The following is a 25,250-nucleotide window of genomic DNA, read 5'->3' as shown; positions in this document are numbered from 1 at the left end:
GATAAGGAGAAGAACGGGTGGAGGCTGCTCGTGAGAAACTGGTTGCAGGATTGAAACTGAAAGAATTGTTCGATTTTTGTTTGTTGATCGCAAAGTGCACTGTGTTCAACATGTAAAAACGACAATTCTTTGAGCATAACAATGGGTTAGTTGCATCAGCACAATTGGTTGCATCATTGTATCATGATCTGAGTTTTTGCAGTCGATTGTGGCAGGAATTTGTGATTGATCGGTGTGCCAGCAATGTCTTGCTTGCCTGGTAGGACACCTCAGGCTGTTTGGTGCCTTGCGTGTGGAGCGCCAGGACAGCGGTTTACAGCTGAAGGGCATTGGAACTTATTTAAGTCGAAGCCAATGTATTCATATCAAATTTCAGGAGAAATGAGTATCTCGCATGCTAATTCGCACAGAAGGAGAAAGATTTAAAATTGACGGTAAAAGCTAACACAAATTGAGCCAACCATGCAGATGTGGCAGAGGGTGCTGCATGTTGAAGCATCTAGGTACAGGTCGCTCATTATGTGAATGACTGCAGGCAGATACACGGATCTTTGAGCATGTGTGTGTTAGCAAATGCTGGCAGATGAGGATGCCAAGCAAAAGCCATGGCAACCTGTGACAACACTGGAGTTTCTATCTCTGCAAGGATTGCACAAGGTGGTTTGCCAGTGTATTTCCGACGGTCGTTAGGAAAGAAGTAATTCCAGCTGTGTGTATGACAACTCTATGAACCATGGGTCAAGGTGTCTGATCACCATGGTTACCATGACATGTTTGAATGAGTTAATGTGAATGAGTTTAACGATTTGAATCGCTCACAATGGTGAAAAGGCATTTTCTGTGGAACGGCTGTGGGCTGTGGACATAATACGAGAAAGCCGGACTTTGGAAGAGAGACGGCCCGCATCACCAAAGACCGAGCAGGGATTCTCAAGTACAGAGAGTGGTTGGGAGAACACTAGCAGGCGAAACGGCAAGAAAAGCAGTATTGACAATACGAGAGCGGGTGAACCTCAACATCATCGCTATTAACGACCCCTTCTGATGAGCCAACCTTAAATCTGAAGGTAAATGGGAAAATGTTTCATTTTTGATAGAAATGTCCGAGAGATAACTGAGCAGAAGAAGGCAGAGTTAAAAACAATTCCCGATATAAAATGTTGGTTGGAACCTCACAATGAAAATGTGGGGGAAAATATGGTAGAGTGAGTTGAACCCCTACACTGTACAGCATACAATGATGTTTGAATGAGGGGATGTGAATTATGCAAATTAAGTACAACATGTGCTCGGTATGGAATTCAATATCAAAACTGGTGATATTTGGATGGGTAAGATTCGGTTGGAGGTGAAATTTACACAACAACGTGACTTGATGAACCATCCGATGAATATAACACCGCATATTACATTAATTGTCGCAAAAGGGACACAGAGTGAAGGACATTGGACCAATGATCACGTAATTACAGGGTTTGTCAAGACAATATTTGTGTCAGGTCCAGGGCAGAAATTTGTATCGCATGGAAGTGAACGAAGGGTACGAAGGGATGGTACCAGCGAGTGCAACAAATCAATCTTACCTGTAAAGAAGCCGGGTACAGAGTACTTACTGAAGGGTCTACCTTGGTACAGTATGTGGATGATTTGCTGATTTGCTCAACATCAGAGGATAATTGCAAAAAGACACCTTAACCATTTTAAGAGTGCTAGCTGCCAAAGGCCACAAAGTACCAAAAGGCCAAATTACAACTGTGCAAAACCCAGGTAACATACCTTGGGCATGTATTGAGTGGAAACTCAAGAAGATTGTCAAATGACAGGGTGCAGGCAATTCTGAACGTTCCGAAACCCAGAACAAAGAAAGAAATGAGATGTTTCTTGGGTATGTCTGGATATTGTAGACCAGAGGTACCTGATCTGTGTCGGAGTGGCGACTCATCCAGGATTGTGTCCAATAGCCAAGGAGACTGCTGAGGCAGCACCCTATGCTCTGCATAGAGTATGGTCCCAATGGATGGATGGATGGTACCTGATTATGCAGTATTGGTTAGACCACGGTTAGACATGATGCTGGACAAAGCATCAGAGCCAATGGAGTGGACACAACAGGCAGAAGAAAACTTTAGCAAGGTCAAAACAGCTCTGACAATGACACCAGCCTTGTGGTTGCCTGATTATGACAAGACATTTTATTTATGTACCCATGAGATTGATTGATTTGCACAAGCAGTAGTAACACAGCAGCATGGTGACAAAATGCATCCATTAGCATATTACAGTATGGGAACTAAACCCTGTGGTGCAAGGATTTTCACCGTGTTTGCAGGCAGTAGCTGCTGCCTCATATGCTGTACAAACTACAAGTCAGATTGTGATGACATCACCTTAAGTACTGCGAGTACCACACTGCGCAAGTTCTGTATTGCTAAAGCAAAAATGCAACACCTATCAGCAGTAAGAGCAATGACATATGGCCCAGCGTTAATTCAAGCAAAGAATGTGGTAATCGAAAGATGTCCAACACTGAACATAGCTCCTTAATGCCAATCGCTGATGATGGGGAGGAACATAACTGTGAGGAAGTAATGATGAAAACCGCTACTTCCTGGACAGACTTAAAGGACATCCCGCTGAAAAACCCCGAAATGATAGTCTTTGTGGATGGCTCATCAACAAAAGCAGCAGATGGGTCAAAACTGTCAGGATATGCAGTGTGCTCTGAAAGTGACATCTTGGAAAGTAGTAAGCTACCTCGACATTATTCCGCACAACAGGCAGAACTATGTGCCCTAATTGCAGTATGCAATCTAGCTGAGGATAGAAGCATAACAATATATACAGATTCATGATATGTGTACAGGGTGGCGCACAATGTTGGGGCACTGTGGAAAAATCAAATAGCGAGAGTGAAATGTCGAGCATACACAAAGCAAAGAGATATGGTCTCAAAAGGAAATGCTTTTGCTGATTTAGCAGCAAAACAAGAAGCAAAATCACAACAAATAGCTCGTCAAAAAGAAAATGAGGAAAGGGCGCCAACTACTAATGACATTGCATCACTACAGGAGGCAACTGAGGTGAAAGAGCCAAGTGGGAGAAAATAGATTGCTGTTATCACACAAAAACAAAACATTTGGTCTCTCAGGAGGGTAAAGTAGTTGCCCCAAAGGCACTTTTACCATGGTTTGCTCGTTTGGCTCAAGGAAGTGGCCACACGAGAAAAATGGGGATGTAGAAGGAGGTGCTACGAACATGGCACGCTCCAGGATTTGCAGCTGTGGCAGAATTTTTTTGGGGAGATGTGTGTATTGTCAACCCCATAATGTTGGTAGGGTGTGCTGCCTTTTTAGCTGCTGGTTGCATCATTGGTTGGGGCATGGCTGTGCCGCTAATGCAGTGCCCCTATTGCCAGTATACTGATGCTCATTTTTGCTAGCCTCGGAGGAATGACAGGCTGAGTCAACCCCTGGTGTTGGTTTGGTGGCCAACGGGACTTGAGCTCAGGACTCTAGGATCCCAAGCCACCACTCTAACTGCTAAGCCAACACTAAGTCATAATGTTGGTAAAGTGTACATAAAATATGTGATGAGACAGGTTTGCAATGGCCGCAGACTATTCCTCGAGCACTGATGTCAATGAGGTTAACGGTAAACTCGCAGCTGATTGTCCCCACATGAACTATTGATGGGGAGACCGATGCTAGTGCCGGTAACCGCCCCATTGACCCTGAAAGATATGGGCATATACATGATGGACAAGACAACGATGAACTTTTGTACTGCCTTAACAAAGGTTGTCAAAGAATTTGACTCGCAGGTCAAACAAGCACTACCATACCAGCTGCAGAGGAACACCACAGCATCCAGCCTGGGTGTACTGGGTGTACATCAAGGTGTGCAAACGGAAAATATGCACTGAATACAAGTTGGACTGAACCACATCAGGTATTATTGATCACAAACACAACTGTCAAGTGCAAAGGTAAGCCAATTATGGATTCACACATCTCACTGCAAAAAGCATTCAGGAAGTCGTAAAGAGAAAGAAAGGAAATCTGCAAGTGGGAAGAACGTTACCGGGGGTTCATGACATACGTATCAGTGTTCTTGATTAGCACGTGCATAATTGTGATAATATTGATGATAACAGACAGTGAGGGCATCATGGGAATGCCATGGAAAGCAGAATGTTTGCTCGAGAGCAGGGGAAAGAAGGAAAGGATCGTGACTGGGAACGCAGGGCAAAGAAGGTAAACATCGGGAACAATTGCATGAGAAAGGCATATATGGGACAAACACTTATATGACCCTTACATATAATTATGCACCGCGTGCCACATGGGATGCAGGAGACGTAGGCACTGTATGCCTGAAATGAGGCATAGTGTTACATGAAGGGATAACTGGACATCCACTGAACACCTTTTTAGCAATATCTTTACAACATGCTAAAAGTATGAACAGGAGCAAGTGTTGGGTTTGCTCACAGCTCCCCCACTTATCCAAGCATGGACTGCTCGGCAGTTCCATTTTCAGGGGAAGATATATGTGGGTACCTGGTTCGTAGACAGGGTAACCCAGTCCTATCGAGAATAGAAGGGACAAAAGTGGATGTAAGTGCGAGAGTACGAGAGATAACAAGTAACTGGAAAAAGGAGGGGTACAAATGTACTGACTATTGGCACTGGTACTATGCTAAGTATAGGGTGAAACGTAATTTCCTATATACAAGGGAAAAAGATGACCACACTTCCCGATATAGGACAAATTTTGCCTCACTATCTAAGGGGGAAGGATTGGAGAAAAACCCACTGCATTTTGAGGTGATAAATAGAGACGTGGGAATAGTTTGACAAGTAAGTGGAAAGGAAATGGACCTTAAGGCCCAGTCACACCTTGACGTTTTAGCCAGCTTATGCTGATTTTTGAAAAATTTGTCAAACGCTGGCACACGTCGAATGCGTTATGGGTAAGTTTTGGAAACATTGAGAGCACGCTGAAAAACACTGCCATACGCCGTAGTACGCTGGCTTTCATCGTTGTACTTTGCAGTTGTCCTCAAATTTTAGCATGCTTGAAATTTTACGACTTATGCCAGCGTATGACTCACAAGTTCCGCTACGCTGGCCATAAGTTGTCGGCACGTTATGCGATCGTCGACACGTTAATTGTATGTTAATCATCAGTCGAAACACGTCGAGGTAATATTTAGCGTACCCGAAACTTATTTCTAACCTATGAGTAACGTGTTGTTGGCACGTTACGCGATCGTTGACACACGTCGACACACGTTACTTGTAAGGTACTCATAAGTCAAAACACGTCAATGCAATGGTTAGCATCAGTGTTCCAGACTCCGTTTTTTTTTTTTGTTTGTTTTTTTTTTCTTCGGTATGACGGCCATGTTGACACTTCGATTTCTAGTGCGGTTATGATTTAAATCGTTGAGTGGCAGCCTATTCATTATATTATATTATAACCGCACGAGAAATCGAAGTGTCAAAATCACCGTCATACCAAAGAAAAAAACAAACAAAAAAACACCAGGGAGTCTGGAACACTGACGCGTTTCGACGTATGAGTAACTTACAAGTAACTTTTGTCGACGTGTGCCAACGATCGCATAACGTGCGTACAACTTATTCCCATCGCATGCGGAACATGTGAGACATGCGGCAAGTACGTCGTAAAATGTTTAACACGTTTAAAATTACAAGACGTACTCCACTTACTACGACATATGATAGCGTACTTTAGCTTTCTATTCACGTATACCAAACTTACCCATACCCTATTCGACGTGCGCCAGCGTTTTAGACGCACTTTTCAAAGGTCGGCATACGCTGACAAGATCGCCAAAGTGTGACTGCGATGTTGACTCTTCCATTTCTCTGGTGGTTATGATTTGAATCATTGTGCAGCTGCCTTTTAATAGGCTACACCACGTGATCGTCGGCGATACGTGTAGCGCGCTATGCATAAGTTAGACTATCGTTGGGCATAGGTTGTGAACGCCGACAACAGGCTAAGCATTCGTTGGTATAAGTTATCTATAAGACAACGAAACGTTCTGTGTCCATTACTAATATGTTATGCATTCGACCAACTCGTTATGAATACGTCCGAATCTTTAAAAAAAAAACATCAAAAGTTCAGCGTAAGCCAGCGTTTTACATACATTTTGATACGTTGCCATTGCTGGCTAAAACGTCAAGGTGTGACTGGGCCTTTACTTGGGTAACTCAACATGCCAATACTATGGGGAAGAAAAAGTAACCATTGAGTGACAAATTACTGGGACAAGGATAGATATAAGGATACGAATGAATAATCTCATGGGACCCCAGGCATCATAAAAGGGTTCATATCCATGACGTGGTACAACACTCGAGGAAGGTAGCTCAAAGTTTCATGATTATAATAAGGGATGGAACTTCGGGTCATGGTTGGAAAAGATGTTTGGTGGATGGGAAACATGGATACTCCAAATATTGTTAGTTGGGCTTATGATATTCATTGCTATTGTTGTCATCATTGCATGCATAAGAGTAATGATCTGTGTGTGTGAGAAAATTTACCACAGTGACGATAATGGTGGCGCATGACGTTTCCCTGGACTGACCATCTCTGAGCAACTATGAATATCCAGAAGATCCAGAAAACCCAGAAAATGAAGAACCTAGTATAAAATTTAGTTGAGACACCGTGTCAGTGATATTTTATGGAAAATACAAAAGTGCAGACACTCGTGCCTTTGGGACTGACAAAAACCCTTTTGAAAGAATTCAACAATTGTTGCTAAAGAACCAAAAACAGATGCATGATTGTCATGAAGAGATATGGATTAATAGAGATATCTTTAAAACTCCAGGGGAAAAATAATTTGAGCGACTTGCTCAATTAAAAACTGATTAGTATAATTGGAAAAGGCGATTGCCTACTGGATGTATATGTTCGGTGTGCACAGGGTTCTTTCCTTCCAAATCACATGGGAGCCCCAACTCTGTGGGTATGGGGAGGTGGCGGACCTCAAGGGTTGCATCCACTTGCGAGGGTGTTAACCCACCACAGAGCACAAGTTTGGGTGACGCGTTGGAAATGAGCCTGCCGCTAGCCGACGACAAATTTCGATTTTCAGTAGGTTTGTCCTTACAGAACAAACAATTAGGTTGTTCTGCTTGAACAAAAGGGGGAACTGTGGAAACTGAATTAAAAATTGAACTTATAATAATCTAGAAATGCAAAATTAATTTAGTTTTGTGCTTTGAGAAATAAGTTAATAACTATATACTGAGAAAACTAGTAAAGAGCAGAGTACACACATTTCACTGATGTAGTCATAAACACCCTTGTAAAACCACATCTGTCTGGTGACCATTGTCTGGTGACCATCTCAGTCAGCAGCAAGACATGACTATCTCCCCTCTCGGGGCTAGGAACAAGCACCAAAACAAACCAAAACCCTTCTATGTAGCAATTTTAAACTCCACAACGTTCTATCTGTTATCTAGATATACCCTGGTAAAACTGTGTATAAACACTCAATATTCTATGTAGAATTAAGTCTTCAGCTTGCAAACGTGTAGCAAGTTGGGGCCTTCCTTCTGTGCACAGGAGTGTCTTTTATTTCATTGAATAAACAGCTTGCATTGAATTAAAGTTTTTCTGTTTTTTTGTGATGTATACAGTTAAGTACTTTGGGAGGAATTTGTTGATGTTTGCAGTTAAGCACTTCAGAATGGATGTATTGATGGAAGCAGTGGAGAACTTTGGGAGGAATTTGTTGATGAATACAGTGGAGCACTTTGGGATGAATTTGTTGATGTTTACAGTAAAGCACTTTGAGAGGAATTTGTTCATGTTTACAGTTTAGCACTTTGTGAGGATTTGTTGATGTTGACAGTTAAGCACTTTGGATTAATTTTGTGATGTATACAGTTAAGCACTTTGGGAGGAATTTGTTGAGGAATACAGTGGAGCACTTTGGGAGGAATTTGTTGATGTAGGCAGTTAAGCACTTTGGGAGGAATTTGTTGATGTAGGCAGTTAAGCACTTTGGGAGGAATTTGTTGATGTTTACAGTAAAGCACTTTGAGAGGAATTTGTTGATGTTTACAGTTAAGCACTTTTGGAGGAATTTGTTAATGTGTATAGTGGAGCACTTTGTGAGGATTTGTTGATGTAGACAGTTAGGCACTTTGGATTCATTTTGTGATGTATACAGTTAAGCAATTTGGGAGGAATTTGTTCATGTGTACAGTGGAGCACTTTGGGAGGATTTGTTGACGTGTACAATGGAGCACTTTAGGAGGAATTTGTAGATGTTTACAGTTAAGCACTTTGGGAAGAATTTGTTGATGTTTGCAGTTAAGTACTTTAGAATGAATGTATTGATGGAAGCAGTGGAGAACTTTGGGAGGAATTTGTTGATGTAGGCAGTAAAGCACTTTGGGAGGATTTGTTGATGTTGACAGTTAAACACATTGGGAGGAATTTGTTGACGTGTACAGTGGAGCACTTTCGGAGGAATTTGTTGATGTTTAAGGTTAAGCACTTTGGGAGGAATTTGTTGATCTTTGCAGTTAAGCACTTTCGAATGAATGTATTGATGGAAGCAGTGGAGAACTTTGGGAGGAATTTGTTGATGAATACAGTTAAGCACTTTGGGAGGAATTTGTTGATGTTTACAGTAAAGCACTTTGAGAGGAAATTATTGATGTTTACAGTTAAGCACTTTTGGAGGAATTTGTTAATGTGTACAGTGGAGCACTTTGTGAGGATTTGTTGATGTTGACAGTTCAGCACTTTGGGAGGATTTGTTGACGTGTACAGTGGAGCACTTTTGGAAGAATTTGTTGATGTTTACAGTTAAGCATTTTGGGAGGAATTTGTTGATGTTTGCAGTTAAGCACTTTAGAATGAATGTATTGATGGAAGCAGTGGAGAACTTTGGGAGGAATTTGTTGATGTATACAGTTAATAACTTTGGAATGAATTTATTGATGTTTGCAGTTAAGCACTTTGGTAGGAATTTATTGATGTGTGCAGTGGAGCACTTTGGGAGGAACTTGTTGATGTTTCCAGTAGAGCACTTTGCGATGAATTTATTGATGTACACAGTTAAAGAGGAACTCAAATGCTCAGACTACCTCGCTGCTCATGTATCACTTGCTACCCTGCAAAATAGATATGATGTGGCTTTTTCCGAATTAAGGTGGTAAATTTGCGATTAAAAGTCAAAATATGATTCTTCTTCACATTAGTCGTGACGTCACACATGGAAGTAGAACACCAGATCCGGATTGTAAATGAGTTACATCAGAGTATGATTTAACTCAAACAGTGAATCATTTTCGATTTTTACACAAGCATTCCGAGTCTATGCGTTCTTGATGCTTGCATAGTAATCCAAACCGAGATGGTTTCATGCTACACCAGTGGCCGAAACCCCCTAAGTTTGCCAGAAATTGAATGATGGTTATCCAAAATACTATAGTGTGGATGGGGCCGACATGATATTATCTTTTGTGCTTGGAACACGTTACAAAGCATTGTTATGAAACAGCAGAAATGGCTATATGTTATGGTTATCCGCCATGATTGAGAGAGGATGCCATCCCCATTATGAAGTGGAAGAAACAGCCGTTGCTCAAAATTGTCACACAATCTCCACCAAGCTACCAGTATGTGTAAATGGGCAATTTGAGTGGAGAATCAAAAACTGTTGCTGGAGCCCAGCAGTTACCACAAGAGCACATGAAAATAATTCTCTACTATCAACACAAATGTCTACAAGTCAAATGAACCACCATATTTTTATCGTGTAGATAAAGTATGTATGTATTATCATATTCTCCTTTGAGAAGATTTAACTGAGGACAATCAAACATTAAGGGCCCCCCCCCACAACAAAATCCCCCCACAATCCCCAATCATTCATCACCGCACCAATACCCACCACTATCCCACCCACCCCCCCCTTTCACTATCCCCTCACAATCATTAACCCCACAATACCCACCACCATTCCACATGCTCCACACTGCTTTTCCACTCTCCTCCCTGTTCCACAATCCCCCATCCATAAGGGGAGGGACATTGACACCTCACAAACATGAAGGTAGGACACGGCATGGACACAAATGGCACCCGGGAAAAGTATGAAATGGGACGATACCATAATATACATGACACTTGGTCAGCCTGTGATGGTGTGACAAAGCATTCGTCACCCATTTTGTCTGAGTATGCCTCGGCGGTGCCTGTGCTGTGGGGTGATGACAGGTATCTGCTCGAGTAATATATCAACTGATTTAGCAATTAATACAAAATCCCTTCCTCATAGACAGTGAAGTGAAAGAAAAATCAAACCCTACCTCGCTGGAGTTATTAGGTGACCAGCATTTTCATCTTCACAAACACTTCTGCCTTCTTCCTGTGAATCGCTTGCACGAGACACAAAACAATTCGGCTACACAATTTCCCCGAAAGTGTTTCCATCACTACTTTTGTCTCCAATAGTTTCTTCAGAAGCCCAATTGATCACTTTCAACATTTTGAGATCCATCAGTGTTGCTAATGACTGTGGAATCAGGATCGGAATCCGACCTCGACCTACACTATGGCTTTTTTTGACACACGAGCGGTTTTTTCGACACTGTGATTGGCAAAAAAAATTCAAATTTTTTTTCCTTCAAATTATACAGATTAAAATTATATTTAATCAATGGTTTTCAGATAATTATATTTTTGGGTTTGGGTTCCCCTTGTATCACTTTGGGAGGGTTTTATTGATATATACAGTTAAACAAGTTGGGATGAATTTATTGATGCACACAGTTTAGAACTTTGGGAGGAATTTGTTATGTATGCAGTGGAACACTTTGGAAAGAATTTATTGATGTATACAGTGGAGCACTTTGGTCAGAATTTATCGATGCATACAGTTTAGAACTTTGGGAGGAATTTATTGATGGAAGCAGTGGAGAAATTTGGAAGAAATTTATTGATATAAACAGTTAATCACTTTGGAATAAATTTATTGATGTTTGCAGTTAAGCACTTTGGGAGGAATTTATTGATGTGTGCAGTTAAGCACGTTGGAATGAAATTATTGATGTGTTCAGTGGAGCACTTTGGTGGGAATTTATTGATGCATGCAGTTCAGCACTTTGGTCGGAATTTCTTGATGTACACTGTTTAGCACTTTGGGAGGAATTTGTTGAAAATGTACAGTGGAGCACTTTGGGAGAAATTTATTGATGTATACAGTGGAGCACTTTGGGAGGAATTTATTGATGGAAGCAGTGGAGAAATTTGTGAGGAATTTGTTGTGTATGCAGTGGAACACTTTGGAAGAAATTTATTGATGTATGCAGTGGAGCACTTTGGGAGGGATTTATTGATGGAAGCAGTGGAGAAATTTGGAAGGAATTTGTTGATGGAGGCAGTTGAGAAATTTGGGAGGACTTTATTGATATATGCAGTGAATCACTTTGGAATAAATTTATTGATGTTTGCAGTAAAGCACTTTGGGAGGAATTTATTGATCTGTACAGTGGAGCACTTTGGTGGGAATTTATTGATGCATGTAGTTCAACACTTTGGACGGAATTTCTTGATGTACACTGTTTAGCACTTTGGGAGGAATTTGTTGAAAATGTACAGTGGAGCACTTTGAGAGAAATTTATTGATGGAAGCAGTGGAGAAATTTGGGAGGAATTTGTTGTGTATGCAGTGGAACACTCTGGAAGGATTTATTGATGTATTCAGTGGAGCACTTTGGGAGGAATTTATTGATGGAAGCAGTTGAGAAATTTGGGAGGAATTTATTGATATATACAGTTAATCACTTTGGAATGAATTTATTGATGTTTGCAGTTAAGCACTTTGGGAGGAATTTATTGATGTGTACAGTGGAGCACTTTGGTGGGAATTTATTGATGCATGCAGTTCAGAACTTTGGTCGGAATTTCTTGATGTACACAGTTTAGCACTTTGGGAGGAATTTGTTGAAAATGTACAGTGGAGCACTTTGGGAGAAATTTATTGATATGTACAGTTGAGCACTTTTTGCGGAATTTGTTGACGTTAACAGTTAAGCACTTTGGGAGGAATATAATGATGTATACAGTGAAGCACTTTGGATTCATTTCTTGATGTTTACAGTTGAGCACTTTGGATTCATTTCTTGATCGATACAGTGGAGCACTTTGGGAGGAATTTGTTGATCTGTACTGTTAAGCACTTTTGGAGGAATTTGTTGGTGTGTACAGTTGAGCACTTTGGGACTAATTTATTGATATATACAGTTAATCACTTTGGAATGAATTTATTGATGGATGCAATTGACCACTTTGGGAAGAATTCGTTGATGTGTACAGTGAAGCACTTTGGGAGGATTTGTTGATGTTTACAGTTGAGCACTTTGGGAGGAATATAATGATGTTTTCAGTAAAGCACTTTGGAATCATTTCTTGATATATACAGTAAATCACTCTAGAATGAATATGTTGATGTATACAGTGGAGAACTTTGGCATGAATTTGTTGATGTGTACAGTTAAGCACTTTGGGAGGAATTTGTTGATGTGTAGAATTTCTTGATACATGCAGTTGAGCACTTTTGGTGGAATTCGTATATATATATATATATATATATATATATATATATATATATATATATATATATATATATATATATATATATATATATGTACACATACGTATATATAGTTGAGCACTTTGAAATGATTTTGTTGTTAGACATATATTATTTTCCTCTAATGAAATTCAGGACAATGTCATCCTCATAGCATTTCATCATTTTGAATGATGCAAACACTACTGAATTTATTCTCTTGAAGGACTTGTTCATCCAAAGTCTGTGAGTGATTTTTTTTCATTGAAAAAAAACATTCTCCTTTTTGTTATAAACAGTGTCTGCAGTTAGTAATGATGTTAATGTTTGTGACGTGATGTTCTGTGATTTAAAGGAGAAAAACTTGCGGAATATATTTTTCCAAAAGTTCAATAAGACTAATAAAAGTATTGTACACACGGCATTCGAAAAATTATTCATAAATGCGAGGCAACCTGACATTTAAAATGATATGGCAGTGATAGATAGATGAATTATTAACCTTGGATTTGCTCCCATTTGCAATAAAAGAACATCTGGAAGTGGCCGGTAGGTGGCAGTAAAGGCTTGGACTAAATATTGCAAACATGCGTTTCTTTTTACTTGCCCATTGTGAACAAGGTCATCTTTTCACTTTGTAATAATTACATAAAGTTCCTTCGAAATTTTTTTTTAAGAGTTGTGAGTGCAATCTTTAATTTTGATAGAGAGTCAGAGTTTTTATGTTTATGCATTGCACAAAACAAACTATCACTGGATGAGTTGATTGTTTTGGCAAAACTTTCAAGCAACCAATGTTTGTGGTGTGAGATGTTATTTTTTAATTTCTCTTTTCAATTTGAGCAATGGTAAAGTTATGGAAATATATCCAGATTAAAAGTGAACAACATTCCAGGCCTGAATAAAGCTGAAAGTGGTGTAAAGGGTGTGATATCACAGTTGCTTATAAGGGTTTTTTTTTTTTTCAAAATCAAAATGAATAGATCCCATTTCAATTATCATGCTGTTTTATCTTCCTGGTGACTACATTTCTGGCTTCAGAAACTATCTTTCTGATTGATTTAAAGAAAATTTAATTTCCAAATTAAAAGTAGATGTAAGTTATATATATATATATATTCCAGGATTTGCTGATGTGAGGAATTATTGCTGCTACTGCAAAACATTTGATGTTGAAATAAGGACAAATATAGAGATTTACATTACTTTATTCATTCCTGGGACCATACGTAGGCCTAACTATCCCTTATCTGGGATGTAACAACAGTAAATAATATCTGAGCTCTCTCTCTCTCTCATGAAAATTTTCCTCGATGAAAGAGCAGTTACAATTCACCAATGAGGCTGAGGAATTAGCATGTCCCATGCAAGCTTTGATAACTCTACCCGGAAGGTCTTTGTTCATTTTGGGAGCTCCATGCTGGAGAGATTGTGTTGAGGGCACCTCTGTGAGATGGGCTGTTGTCATGGCAGCCATAGCCTTTGAAAATGCTGCTTGCAGCTGGAATGCGATTCAAGGTGTCACCATGGTGCCTGACCTAGCAAAGATGAATTCATCTCCCGCATCTAATCAACTCAATTAGCGTCAGGAAGCTGTCAGCACGTGAGATGCAGGCGCAAACACTTCTGTAGGCCTGAGAGGGAAAGGCCTGGGTTCACATTCAGGTGGTTGCATTAACATGCTGTCAGGTGCTTTTGCTGGCAGCCCAGGCCGTGCCAAGGTCCTTCACACCTTGCTAGATGAGGTGCACACAGTACCAGCGAGATGGGAAAAGAGAAAGACTCATCATGTGGCAGCAGGAAACTGCAGGCCTGTGAGTCATCCAGGTATAGCCAGAGCTCAGTGCTCAAAACAACACTGTGTTTTCAATGTGTGAAAGGTACAGCTATTCACCTCAATACAATGCGGCCCTGCATAAATTAGACCAGAGATGCTTTGTGTTTCCAGCATGAATGCTGGAATTATTTTTTTTATAACACCCCCGAGTGAAAGAAAACGAAACGCTTTGCAGATTGCACAGGTGTACTATTGTGGCAGGGAAGCACTTTGCATGCTGTCTCCATTCAAAAGATAAAAGGAACAGGTTGGTGAAGAAATGGACTTGAGCTCGGCTTTTGCTGCAAACACTGTGGTACCAATCACAGGCAATCAGTCTAAGCCGTCCAGCTGTGAGCGGGCGTACCGTGTTGGGCGCTGATGTGAGCACTGCATCGCAGAGTGTGTACTACCCTCAATCCTGCAGGTGCCAATTCACAGCATGCATTGGCAAAAGGCGACGGGTGGTATTGGGTTGTTCATAGTTTCCTTCACTCTCCCACAGGGTAGTTGCTGCTTTAAAATGTAGCAAAAGCAAACCACAAAATATGAACTTTCAATCTGAAACATCTGCAGAGTTTCAAAACTTTCAAGGCATTGTCAGTTATTTATGCCATTTTGTTACTTTGAGAAAGAACTTGTGCCTTTGTAAGATCCTCGTTCTGTGACACTTATCAAGAATAAGGAGAAGAGACTCTTTTTGTAAGCGAACCGTTCAGGAAGTGTAAATCTTTCAAAATGTCGACTCCGGTACAGGGTGGCTCGTGAAATAACGCTAGATTTCTTTTTTCACTCGCCATTGTAAATGTGTCATCATTTTCTGGGCCACCTTGTACATCAAAATTCAGGGTCACATTTATCTCACTTCACCTTCCCTGGTTTCTCTGTGGCAAATCATCATTCTGCACCCATGTCGCCTCAATCCACGATCAAACATGTCAGCCTGCAGGTGGTACTTGTCACGTCTATCATGTGCTTTCAGTTCCGAGACATACTGCTGCTTATCGTGGGGTGCCTGACTGAAGATGTGCTGTTGCACATGGTGACGGATGAAGCGGAAAGGCAAATTAATAATCTTGCAGCAGAACAGGTTGTATGGCGCTCTCTCTCTCTCTCTCTCTGGCATTTAATTTCACTAAACCAGTTTGTAACCTATTTCATTTATTTTACCATGACAGAGAAAGCTACTTTATATTCAACGTGCTTTATATTCAGTTGCTTCTTTGAAAACTAAAAATTACTCAAACTAACCTCCTGTTTCCTACTTTTCTCTTTCACTCGACTGCTGACAAATAATACATTCTCGTTGATGGTGTTTTCAGAAGAGAAATGTTAACAGATTTCAAACTAGCAATAATTACAACCGGATCGTTAATGGTGTCAAGGACGTGCCATTCGGGGCATTCCAAAGAAACATAGATCGGTTTTCTTTTTGCTATTCCACCACAACTTGAAAATAATTGATGGTGCAAAATAAAAATAAAAAGAGCATCAAAATTTGCTATTCAACATACAACTCACAGGAGATGGAGAGAACAGATAGTACAAAATATATACTGAATTTGTTGCACGGTGCAATTTCTCTGCAGAATGTGATGCATCGTTCATTTGATCTCCTACGATTCAGAGTTGTACCTTCGCGTATACGGCATCAGGAGAGGAAGATAATTATCAAGCCCAATACAGTGAATGGCCACTAATTTTGATGCAGTACTGTGACCCTTAGCCATTGGTGTCCTTGAGAACGCCGGACGAAGCGAGCAAAATGCATCTAAGTTAATGCAATCAATTTGTCATTACACCTTGGACGGCAAGGAATCCTTCGAGCAATCACTAGCCGATGTTTGTAGCCACAACAACTTTCGCAACACGAAATTTTACATTTATTTATTGTCTGCTTTTTTACGGAAGACAATCTCATGATATTTTCAATTTACGGAAAATAAGAAAGGGCAAATTTGTGTAAACTCTGAATAATGCTCATGGCCGCGGTTTTAGCACAGTTTGATTGCACTTGTCTTCATGATACCTCAAGAGACATAAATCTTTACTTGCGCACACAAAATGCTAATATGGTGGATCGGTGTTCCTTGATTCTGCCGATAAGTGATGAAAATTTTAAGCCCGCCACTCCGACGGATGTGTGGTTTTTGACGCGGAGACCCTGCGCTGTATTGAGCCAAAGCAAGGATTTCGATTGCTCCATCAGTAGCTTCACTGATCTCAAAAGTAACTGTGAATAAGTAATGATGTCTGCTCAACTGATAGTGTCAATACAGTAGAAGCGAGCTTAAGGAACATGTGTAGCTTATTTCAATCTCAGAGGCATTGATTAAGTCAATATTAAAATAAAAATAATGAGAGACAGTTGTCAAAAAGAATTATTTAACGCACCTATCCACATTTAAATACCTGTTCTCTACACCCAACAGGACAATATCTAACACTGCTTACCATCTCTTCATCCAGAACTCTCCAATGTCAGCGGCAGCAAATCCATATAGTTTATTCATTCTGTGCAACTCACCTAGAAAACCAACGTTCTCATTCTCATCACTACTATGAAAACTTATTTACTGCTCTTTGTTTCTGCACTGTCTGGACGGCAATTCAGATGGAACTTCACACAACACTTGGTCAAAAGAAGATTTTAAAATGTCTCATTCAAGTTTATGTCACATGCACTGACCTCCGTGTGATTTCAAAATGTAAATTAATAAAGTTATGCGGGAGACAGTCGGAGCACATTTTGGAATTCTCGATATCCTCGTCCCTTCGTGGATAAACATTTCCCATTGTATAGCTTCTTCACGAGGTGGCTGGATCGTTTTTGATCGTGTGTGCGTGTGTGTGTCCTTTTTCATCATACTTTATTTTAATGCATTTTATGTTCTTGATCATTTGAGGCTCTTGAGCAAAGGTGATTGCAAAGTAAGCTCATAAATTGTATTTTGAACGAAACATACCATTTGGCTGTACTACTGGAGGTAAGGTTTTCACACCTGTCTGTTTGTCTGACTGTCTGTGAGCAGGAAACCTCAAAAAGTTATGGACCGATTTGGACGAAATTTGGTGGATTGGTTGGGTGTAAACAAGGACGAATTGATGAGATTTTGGTGAAGATCCGGATGTGGATCCGGATACAAGAGTTTCTTGAGTGATTCTTAACCATTGAGGACTTGGGACAAAAACACTATATAGCATGATATCTCAGAAAGTTAGACAGATTCGGACAGAACTTGGTGTGCAGGTTGTGTGTGTGACAAGGAAGAATTTATTCGATTTCGGTGAAGATCCGAATTAAGATCTGGACACGACATTTAAAAACATTTTTTCAAGTGATTCTTCACCATTCAGAGATTGGGCCAAAACTATATATATATATATATATATATATATATATATATATATATATATATATATATATATATATATATATATATATATGTCATGATATTTCAAAAAGTTGTGGGTGGATTATGACAAAACTTGGTGGATGAGTTGGTTCGGTGAGGAGACCGAGCCAATTTAATTTTGGTTAAGGTCTGGATCCAGATCCGGCCGATCAGTGGGATATAAAACATAGTGTTCAGCCTGGCCGAGGTATGTGCTCTACCGAGTGCCATTCGAGTTGTATTTTGCATTCATTTTAATACTCCTAGTTCAGGCTACACTATCTTTAAAACAAAACCTGTGTGTTTTGTGGTGTCGAAAGGTGGTAGGGTGGGGGGTGATAAGAGTTCGGAAAGATGGAAAAGGATTGTTTTGTCTGCTTTTACAGATACCTTCCTGTTGTATTACTTATATCTTCTTTCCCCCTTCCCTACTTCCATTTATTTCAAAATTAATTTGCAGATGATACATTGCTTTCATCGTCACATGCGACATGCATTAGCCTTCTCCTTTAGTGGTTTATTCCTGATAGAGGATTGAAGAATAGCCTGTTTGGAAGCTTGCTCCGCCAGCCAGTGAGCTGTCTTGCCTGGATGTTAGCCCTGACAATGTCAGAATTAACAAAAGAAAAAAAACAAGCCACCATTGTGATGCAGTGTCGTTTGAGTGCAATGCATCTTTGAGTGGACCATACTTAAGACGCGGATGCAAAGCCGGCTGTTCCAAAGGCTATTGGGTAGGTTCCACAGCATATTTTGAAGGGAATAGGCCATTGTTTGCGAACCAAATCACTTCTTTATGCTAGCTCTTCAATTAGCAGTCTCTGCAGTAGTTGGCAGTGCTGAGGTGTGAGACAGGCATTGTAGGCCAAATTACTTTTTCCTGTGCCTAAATTTCCTTTTTTATATTTTTTCAAAGTGAAGCTTTTATATACAGTACTCAAATTTTGAAGAAGCTACTATTAATGGAATGCACATTGCATTATCAGAGGTGACACTGAAAGTTAACATAATAGCCATAAGATATACTGATATTTTATAAATCCTTAATCACTGTGCAAAAAAGATGAGTTAGTAGACTCAAGGAACTTCCACACAGGAGGAGGCCATTAGGCCCATCAAGCCTGCACAATTATGCCAACATCGTAGTACTCCCCCATCTCCACAACTTCCAGTTAGTGATCCAACTCAATTTTAAAACTGACTCTGCTGCCACTACCCTTGAAGGGAGACCATTTCGAGCATTCACCACTATCTGAGTGAAAAACCCTGGCCTTACCACCTTCCTAACTCTTCTCTTCTTTACTCTTAAACTGTGATCCCTTGTCCTGTCAATGTGCATTGTGCTGAAAAATTATTCTGCACATATTTTGTCTATCCCCTTCATGATCTTAAACATCTCTGTCAGATCCCATCACAATCATCCCCTTTCTAATGTATAAAGTCCTGTCTCTTTCAGCCACTCCTCATAGCTTAATCGAACGAGGACTGAGATCATTTTCATCAATCTACACTGTACCCTATCTATGTCCTTCTTCCTTCTTCAGATGTGGTGGCAAAATCTGTACACTATTCCAGATGAGTCCTCACTAAATTCCTGAACCGAGTTAACAATACCTCTTAATATATCATTTGTCCCCCTACGAATGCAACCTAAACCCCACTAGCTTTACCTATGGCTATCTGGCACTGTGCTCTGTGCTTACCCCCAACATCTATTACATGTTGGTCACATCCTCTCTTGTGCTTCTTGTGTGTTTCTTGATGGTTACTTCTGTCAGCTTGCATCTTCTTCTGTTGATAGTATTTACTTTTGGTACGTTGTTATATTAAAAGTGGATGCTTGTCATTACACCTGTTCCCCTGGTCAAGGGTTTCTGGTCTCATCTCATCAATCTTTCCTTGCAGGTAGTAACACCACACCAGTGTAACCATATCACATGCTTCACTGAAACACGTCATCAGAGAGCAATTACTCCATTGTCTTCTCTGCCGAGTATTCCCTTTTCTGTTAGGACAGGCCAGAATATTTCCTTCGTCCGAAGCATTGCTGTCTTCATCCAGAACACTCTCTCATGCAACTGATCCCCTCGATGCCTCACAACCACCCTCTCCTTCCCAGCCTGACTCACATTGAATACCTTAGGCTCCATATTTCCTCTACACTAGCAACTTGCACTTTTGTGTCATCTATCACTCCCCCAAAGCGGTGATTACACTTCTTAGGATGCCCTCATCTCTGATTATGGATTTTCCCTCTCATTTCTTCCATCGTATTACCTTTCCTCTCTTATCAACCCTTGCTCTATGTTCGCCAGTGACTTCATCTGCCACCATTTAAGCTGTTTCGACTTTGAAACATCAAGCATAAGCTTTGACACAGCAGCAAAATCTTTTTTCTGTATTCTTTTTTCAAGGAAGCCAGTCTGATCATGCGGTCTGTAAACTTTGCAACTCACATATTTCCTTTTGGTTATGATTCACTTTTTGATTTGATTATGGAAAAAAAATTCCCATTCAACATCTCCTAATGCAGCTCAGAAAGGCTCATCTGACTATTTCCTCATAACAGCATTGATTTCATTAATAATTATAATTGGACAAGAGCCTCCCAGGTACTGTAATGGGATTGGAAATATATATATATATATATATATATATATATATATATATATATATATATATATATATATATATATATGAGAGAGAGAGAGAGAGAGAGAGAGAGAGAGAGAGAGAGAGAGAGAGAGAGAGAGAGAGAGAGAGAGAGAGAGAGAGAGAGAGAGAGAGAGAGAGAGAGAGAGAGAGAGAGAGAGAGAGACATTTGAGATGGCTTGAAGTCATCCCTTTGCAGCAGCAATAGGTCAGCTCTTTAATCCATTCCAAACACAACAGTGAGAACCCGTTTTTACAGATGAGCTAATTCCCCCAGAATTGAGCAATTTTAGTATGACTTGCAATTCCCCTTACTACCAGGAATGGCGCTATGCCATACATATTGATATTGGGAGAATTGTGGTCCTCTCCCTTCCATGGACTATTAATTTTATAATGCCTCAAACATTCCGGTACAAATCCCGAGCACAACCACTAGTATTCAACCCATTCCATCAAATACGCTGACTCCTCTCAAATTATAGTATGATGGACACCTTTTTGGGACCTCATCTCCTGCTATCTGCTTTCTTTCCTGGGGTAATTAATTATATTAGACTTCCAATTATTTTGCTCTTCTGATGCAGATTTTCTGATGGATGTGGTGAAGCATTTGCTCCCAAGTAGCATGCTTTCTCAGCTTGGAAAGTTTGCTTACTCAGTGCCAACTTCATTTATCTCCACAAAGTAAATATAAATAATGTGGACCGGTACTTCCTGAGTTACAGAGCCAGAGCTCGGCACCAGACCTTCCTGCAATCAAAGCTGATGGGTATGTCTCCATTGTTATAAATCTGGCATTAGTCAGTTGTCTGTCTTTGGGGTAAGGCCCTTCTCTGTTATGTCCCTCTCTGAAGGAGGAACCATTGTTGACACTGCTCACAACAAGGCAAAGCAATTTAATGCCATTTTTGCCTCTGAAGCCTGTGTTCCAGTCCCATCTCTTCTGGTTCCCAATCTTCTCCTCTTGAAAGACCTCACGATGTGCGAGCTTCCTACCATCTAAGATCGTGAAGGTATTTGCTTACCAACAAACCTCCCTAACTGGTGTAGAGGGAATAAATCTGCTTTTAATTATGCTTAGAAGAATTCTCTTTTCTGCTGTCTTTTCTTTTCAGCTAGTCCTTCCTCATAGGTTCTTTCCCTTTACTTGGAACGGCAACCAACATAACCCCAGTTAAGAAATATGGTGCCAAGACAATTGCACTTGACTATCATTTTGTCAGCATTCTTACAATAGTGTGCAAAGTGTTGGAGTCAAAATAACAGATCTTAAGGCCTATATTTTGTCTAACCTTCCAGTTTTTGTGTCCATCACTTATTATTCAACAGTTGACATGCTCCTTCTGTTGTTGTAACAATGGATGGATACTCTGAACCTCAAACACAAAATAAAAATGATATTCTTAGAGATATCTTAGATTTTCATACATTTTTGCTCTGGAATCCTGCCCTGCTTTATTAAACTTTCTGACAATGGCATTCTTGGGCAGTTGCCCTCTTAGCTAGCTAACAATTTCCACTAGCAAACAACTTCTTCTATTGGATCACGTGCTTTTTTGATACTCTCTCTGAAAACTGGTGTCTCTCAATGAAGGGTTTTGGGCCTGATCGGTTTTCTATTCAATAGCAATAACGTGTATTAATCACTCAACCCCCCCCCCCCACCCATGTCACTTTGTTAATGACAACCTTACGAAATACTCACTCACCCTGGAGACAGAAAGAATGCAGCTGCCTCTCTCTTTACTGACCTGTGCAAGAACTACAACTTGTCACATGCCTACAATATAAATTTCAACAATGTCTCCAAGAAAGAATCGTTCATCTCACCCTCCAATAACTTTATTCAATTGAAAGCTGATTCCCTCAAACTCAATCTGACCCTCAGTTATAACCTTCTAAGCACTGGGATAAACGTATTTCAAAGATGGGCAAGAAGAATAGGCCTTGCTTGGGTATTCTGTGCCATCTTTCCTCAACCTCCAATAACTGTGAAATGCATGAAAACGAGGGCTGGCAGGATGGCCTGGTGTTATCCACACAGCCTTGTGAGCCTTTTAGGTGGGGTTTGAATCTCAGCTCAGCTACAATGTGTCATCTTGGTGCTTCACATGTAATGTGATACATCAGTGTGTGTGTGTGTGTGTGTGTGTGTGTGTGTGTGTGTGTGTGTGTGTGTGTGTGCGTGTGTGTGTGTGTGTGTGTGCGTGCATGCGTGTGTGCGTGCGCACGCGCTGTCCCTCAGATGGACATTCTACTGTGTCCTGTCTGCTAGTATTGATTAGTGGATGTTAAAGAGTCAATTTTATCCTTCATGAACAGTTGGTGAATTATCATGTTGGCATCCTGGTTAAATTCCAAATTCCTGTCAGGGCTGTGGGTAGCAAGTCATCTGGTCTTCTTGGAAGTTCCTTCACACCAGGTTTCACTGCTTGCTATGTCAGAGTGTGGTTGCTATTTGAGCAGCTGCTTCTGCACTACAAACAAATTGACCAGGTAGCTTGCCTGCTTGATTTGATTGGCTTTATTCACATATGAAGGGCAACCTACACAACGCATGGACAGCATTTGTTTTTGCTGTAAATGAGCGTGCCATATCACCGAGGACTGGACCACCAGCATCTCATCTTGAACTCTTGGACACAGTGGAATCAAAAAACCCTTGCTATGATAAGTGGACGAGCTAAGACAATGCAACAGTTCAGGACCTGCTCCTTTGTCATTGCTTACAGGTTGGTGTCCGTTCTATGTTCTGCCAGTTAATAACTGGCCTTGCTCCGAGCACAATTTCCTTCATCCCCCCCCCCCCCCACCGATACAAGATGTTGATTACAGACATGTTCTCTCTTCCTGTTGCAGCAATGTTCTTTCCATTGAAGTATTCCTGATTGTTTTTTCAAATTGATATTTTATGATTCTCATCTGAATTGTGGTTTACTAAGAATTTGCAACTTCTTAATTTTTATTTCTGCTCCTCACCCTTCCCCTCTTTCCCACTCACATCCTCTCCCTGTTTCCTGAATTATCCCATATCATTTTATTTACAATATCTATTTTGCTTGCCCGTACCCATTTTAGCATCTGCACTTTGCTTAAGTTTGCTTTGCTGATCTCTTTTCAGTCCCAAATCCCAAACTTCCCTTCAACCAATTATTTTCAAAATAAATCATTTGGTGTGAACAAGGATGGGTAGGGGGTTCAGAGTGTTTGAGATGAATTGAGAAAATTCAAACTGAGAAAAAGACAGAATAATGGGAGAATTATTTAAATCCACCATATTAAATATATGGTTCCAAAGATAACGTTTCCTTTTTAGTTTTATAATTTACATTATCATGAGCAGGGTGTGAGAATTTACAAGGGAATAGTCATCTTCATGAAAGCAAAGTGTCGACGGTACTCTTATCATAGAATCTGTCATACTCTTAACATTCCCTTATCAGATTTCATTTGATGAAATCCATTGGAAGACTTTTGTGGACACATTAACTTATTTTCATTGTAATCTCTGCTTTCCAATTACACCATAAGGGTCATGTTTTGCCACTGGATTCATCATCGTATTATAATTTTATTGATATGGAACACACATATATCTGTCATTGTTTTTATCTTTTTAACCTTGCAAGTTTCTTTTCCTTTATCACATCAAAAGTGGTTGTAACACTCTCCCAAAACTAACGATATGGAGGAATTTTGAAAATAAATTCTGGCCTCATTTGTGTGCCTCATCAGAGGTTATTCTAGAAACTTTGGGGATGTCAAAAGTGTGTCATTTGGTTGTTTTTTTCACTTCATATTTTATGATTTTTGTGTTCACTGTACAGTAGTAATGTGCAAATATAAATTTAAAAGAGGAAGGCTTGTGGATTATAATTTAGCTCGTACTTAAATTTTTTATCTCACCTGGAAGGTAGGAAGCTTGTGGGATGGCGCGTCGTCTGTCTGTCCGTCCTTCTGTCCACAAATACTTGCAACTTCTTCTCTGAAACCACATAAGATTTTGATGAAACTTTAGTACAATCTTCATCACTGTGCATGTACCAAATGTTTGTTCATGACATAAAAAAATTGGGCTCGAAGGGGATCTACAGGGGAGTTTCCCCCCGAATAGGTATTTGCTTTCTTCTCAGACACTACACATGCAATTCACATGAAACTTGTCCACAACCTTCATCAGCCATGATGTACCAAAGGTTGTTGACGGCATTAAAAAAATATACCATCAGAGATGGGGAATCCCCCACCATTGAAAGAAAAAGGTCATACATATTCCAGATCATGGGGGAGGTGACTTGGAAACAAGACACCATTTGGTCATCATCTCAAAAAAGTTCCCCAGGGGTGAGGAACGTAGTAACCAAAAATAATTGAAATCAGATAAGCGGTTTTCCATTTATTACAAAAAACATTTTTTTTTAAGATGGCCGCCCCAGTCGGTCATCTTGGATCTGGCCAAGCCCAAAATCAATCGGGTTCTTCCTTTTCAGGTGGTACATGTGTGACTTAAATTTCAAATCGATATGGCGAACAGTTTATGAGTTATCGCACTCACAGCTATAAATGTTGACGGACAGAGGGACAGCCGGACGACCCGGGTGACAACAATATCCCCCTTCCGCCACGTGGCGGGGGATAAAAAACCATAGGGATTTACTTTATTCTCCATTACATATTTGTGGGTCATCCATGCCTTCCAGTGGTTCCCTGTTTATCTTATCCAGTCACTAGCTGGTGAGCA

General features: G+C 40.3%; 1 protein-coding gene across 2 annotated transcripts in view; it reads right to left on the bottom strand.

Annotated features, from left to right (window-relative positions):
* LOC147030504 (THAP domain-containing protein 2-like) overlaps positions 1–25,250 on the bottom strand; it is a 344,307-nt gene that overhangs the window by 162,325 nt on the left and 156,732 nt on the right. For both annotated transcript variants that reach the window (XM_085874629.1, XM_085874628.1), the window contains one exon: positions 24,416–24,494. In XM_085874629.1, coding sequence (XP_085730755.1) covers positions 24,416–24,494 — 79 coding nt within the window. The remainder of the gene's footprint in view (positions 1–24,415; positions 24,495–25,250) is intronic.

The sequence above is a fragment of the Eptatretus burgeri genome, chromosome 3, assembly GCF_056783735.1.
Source record: "Eptatretus burgeri isolate ZD-2024b chromosome 3, Ebu_testis_v1, whole genome shotgun sequence".
NCBI lineage: Eukaryota > Metazoa > Chordata > Myxini > Myxiniformes > Myxinidae > Eptatretus > Eptatretus burgeri.
Note: the sequence above shows the minus strand (reverse complement) of the source record. Positions and strands in the feature narration are given on the sequence as shown.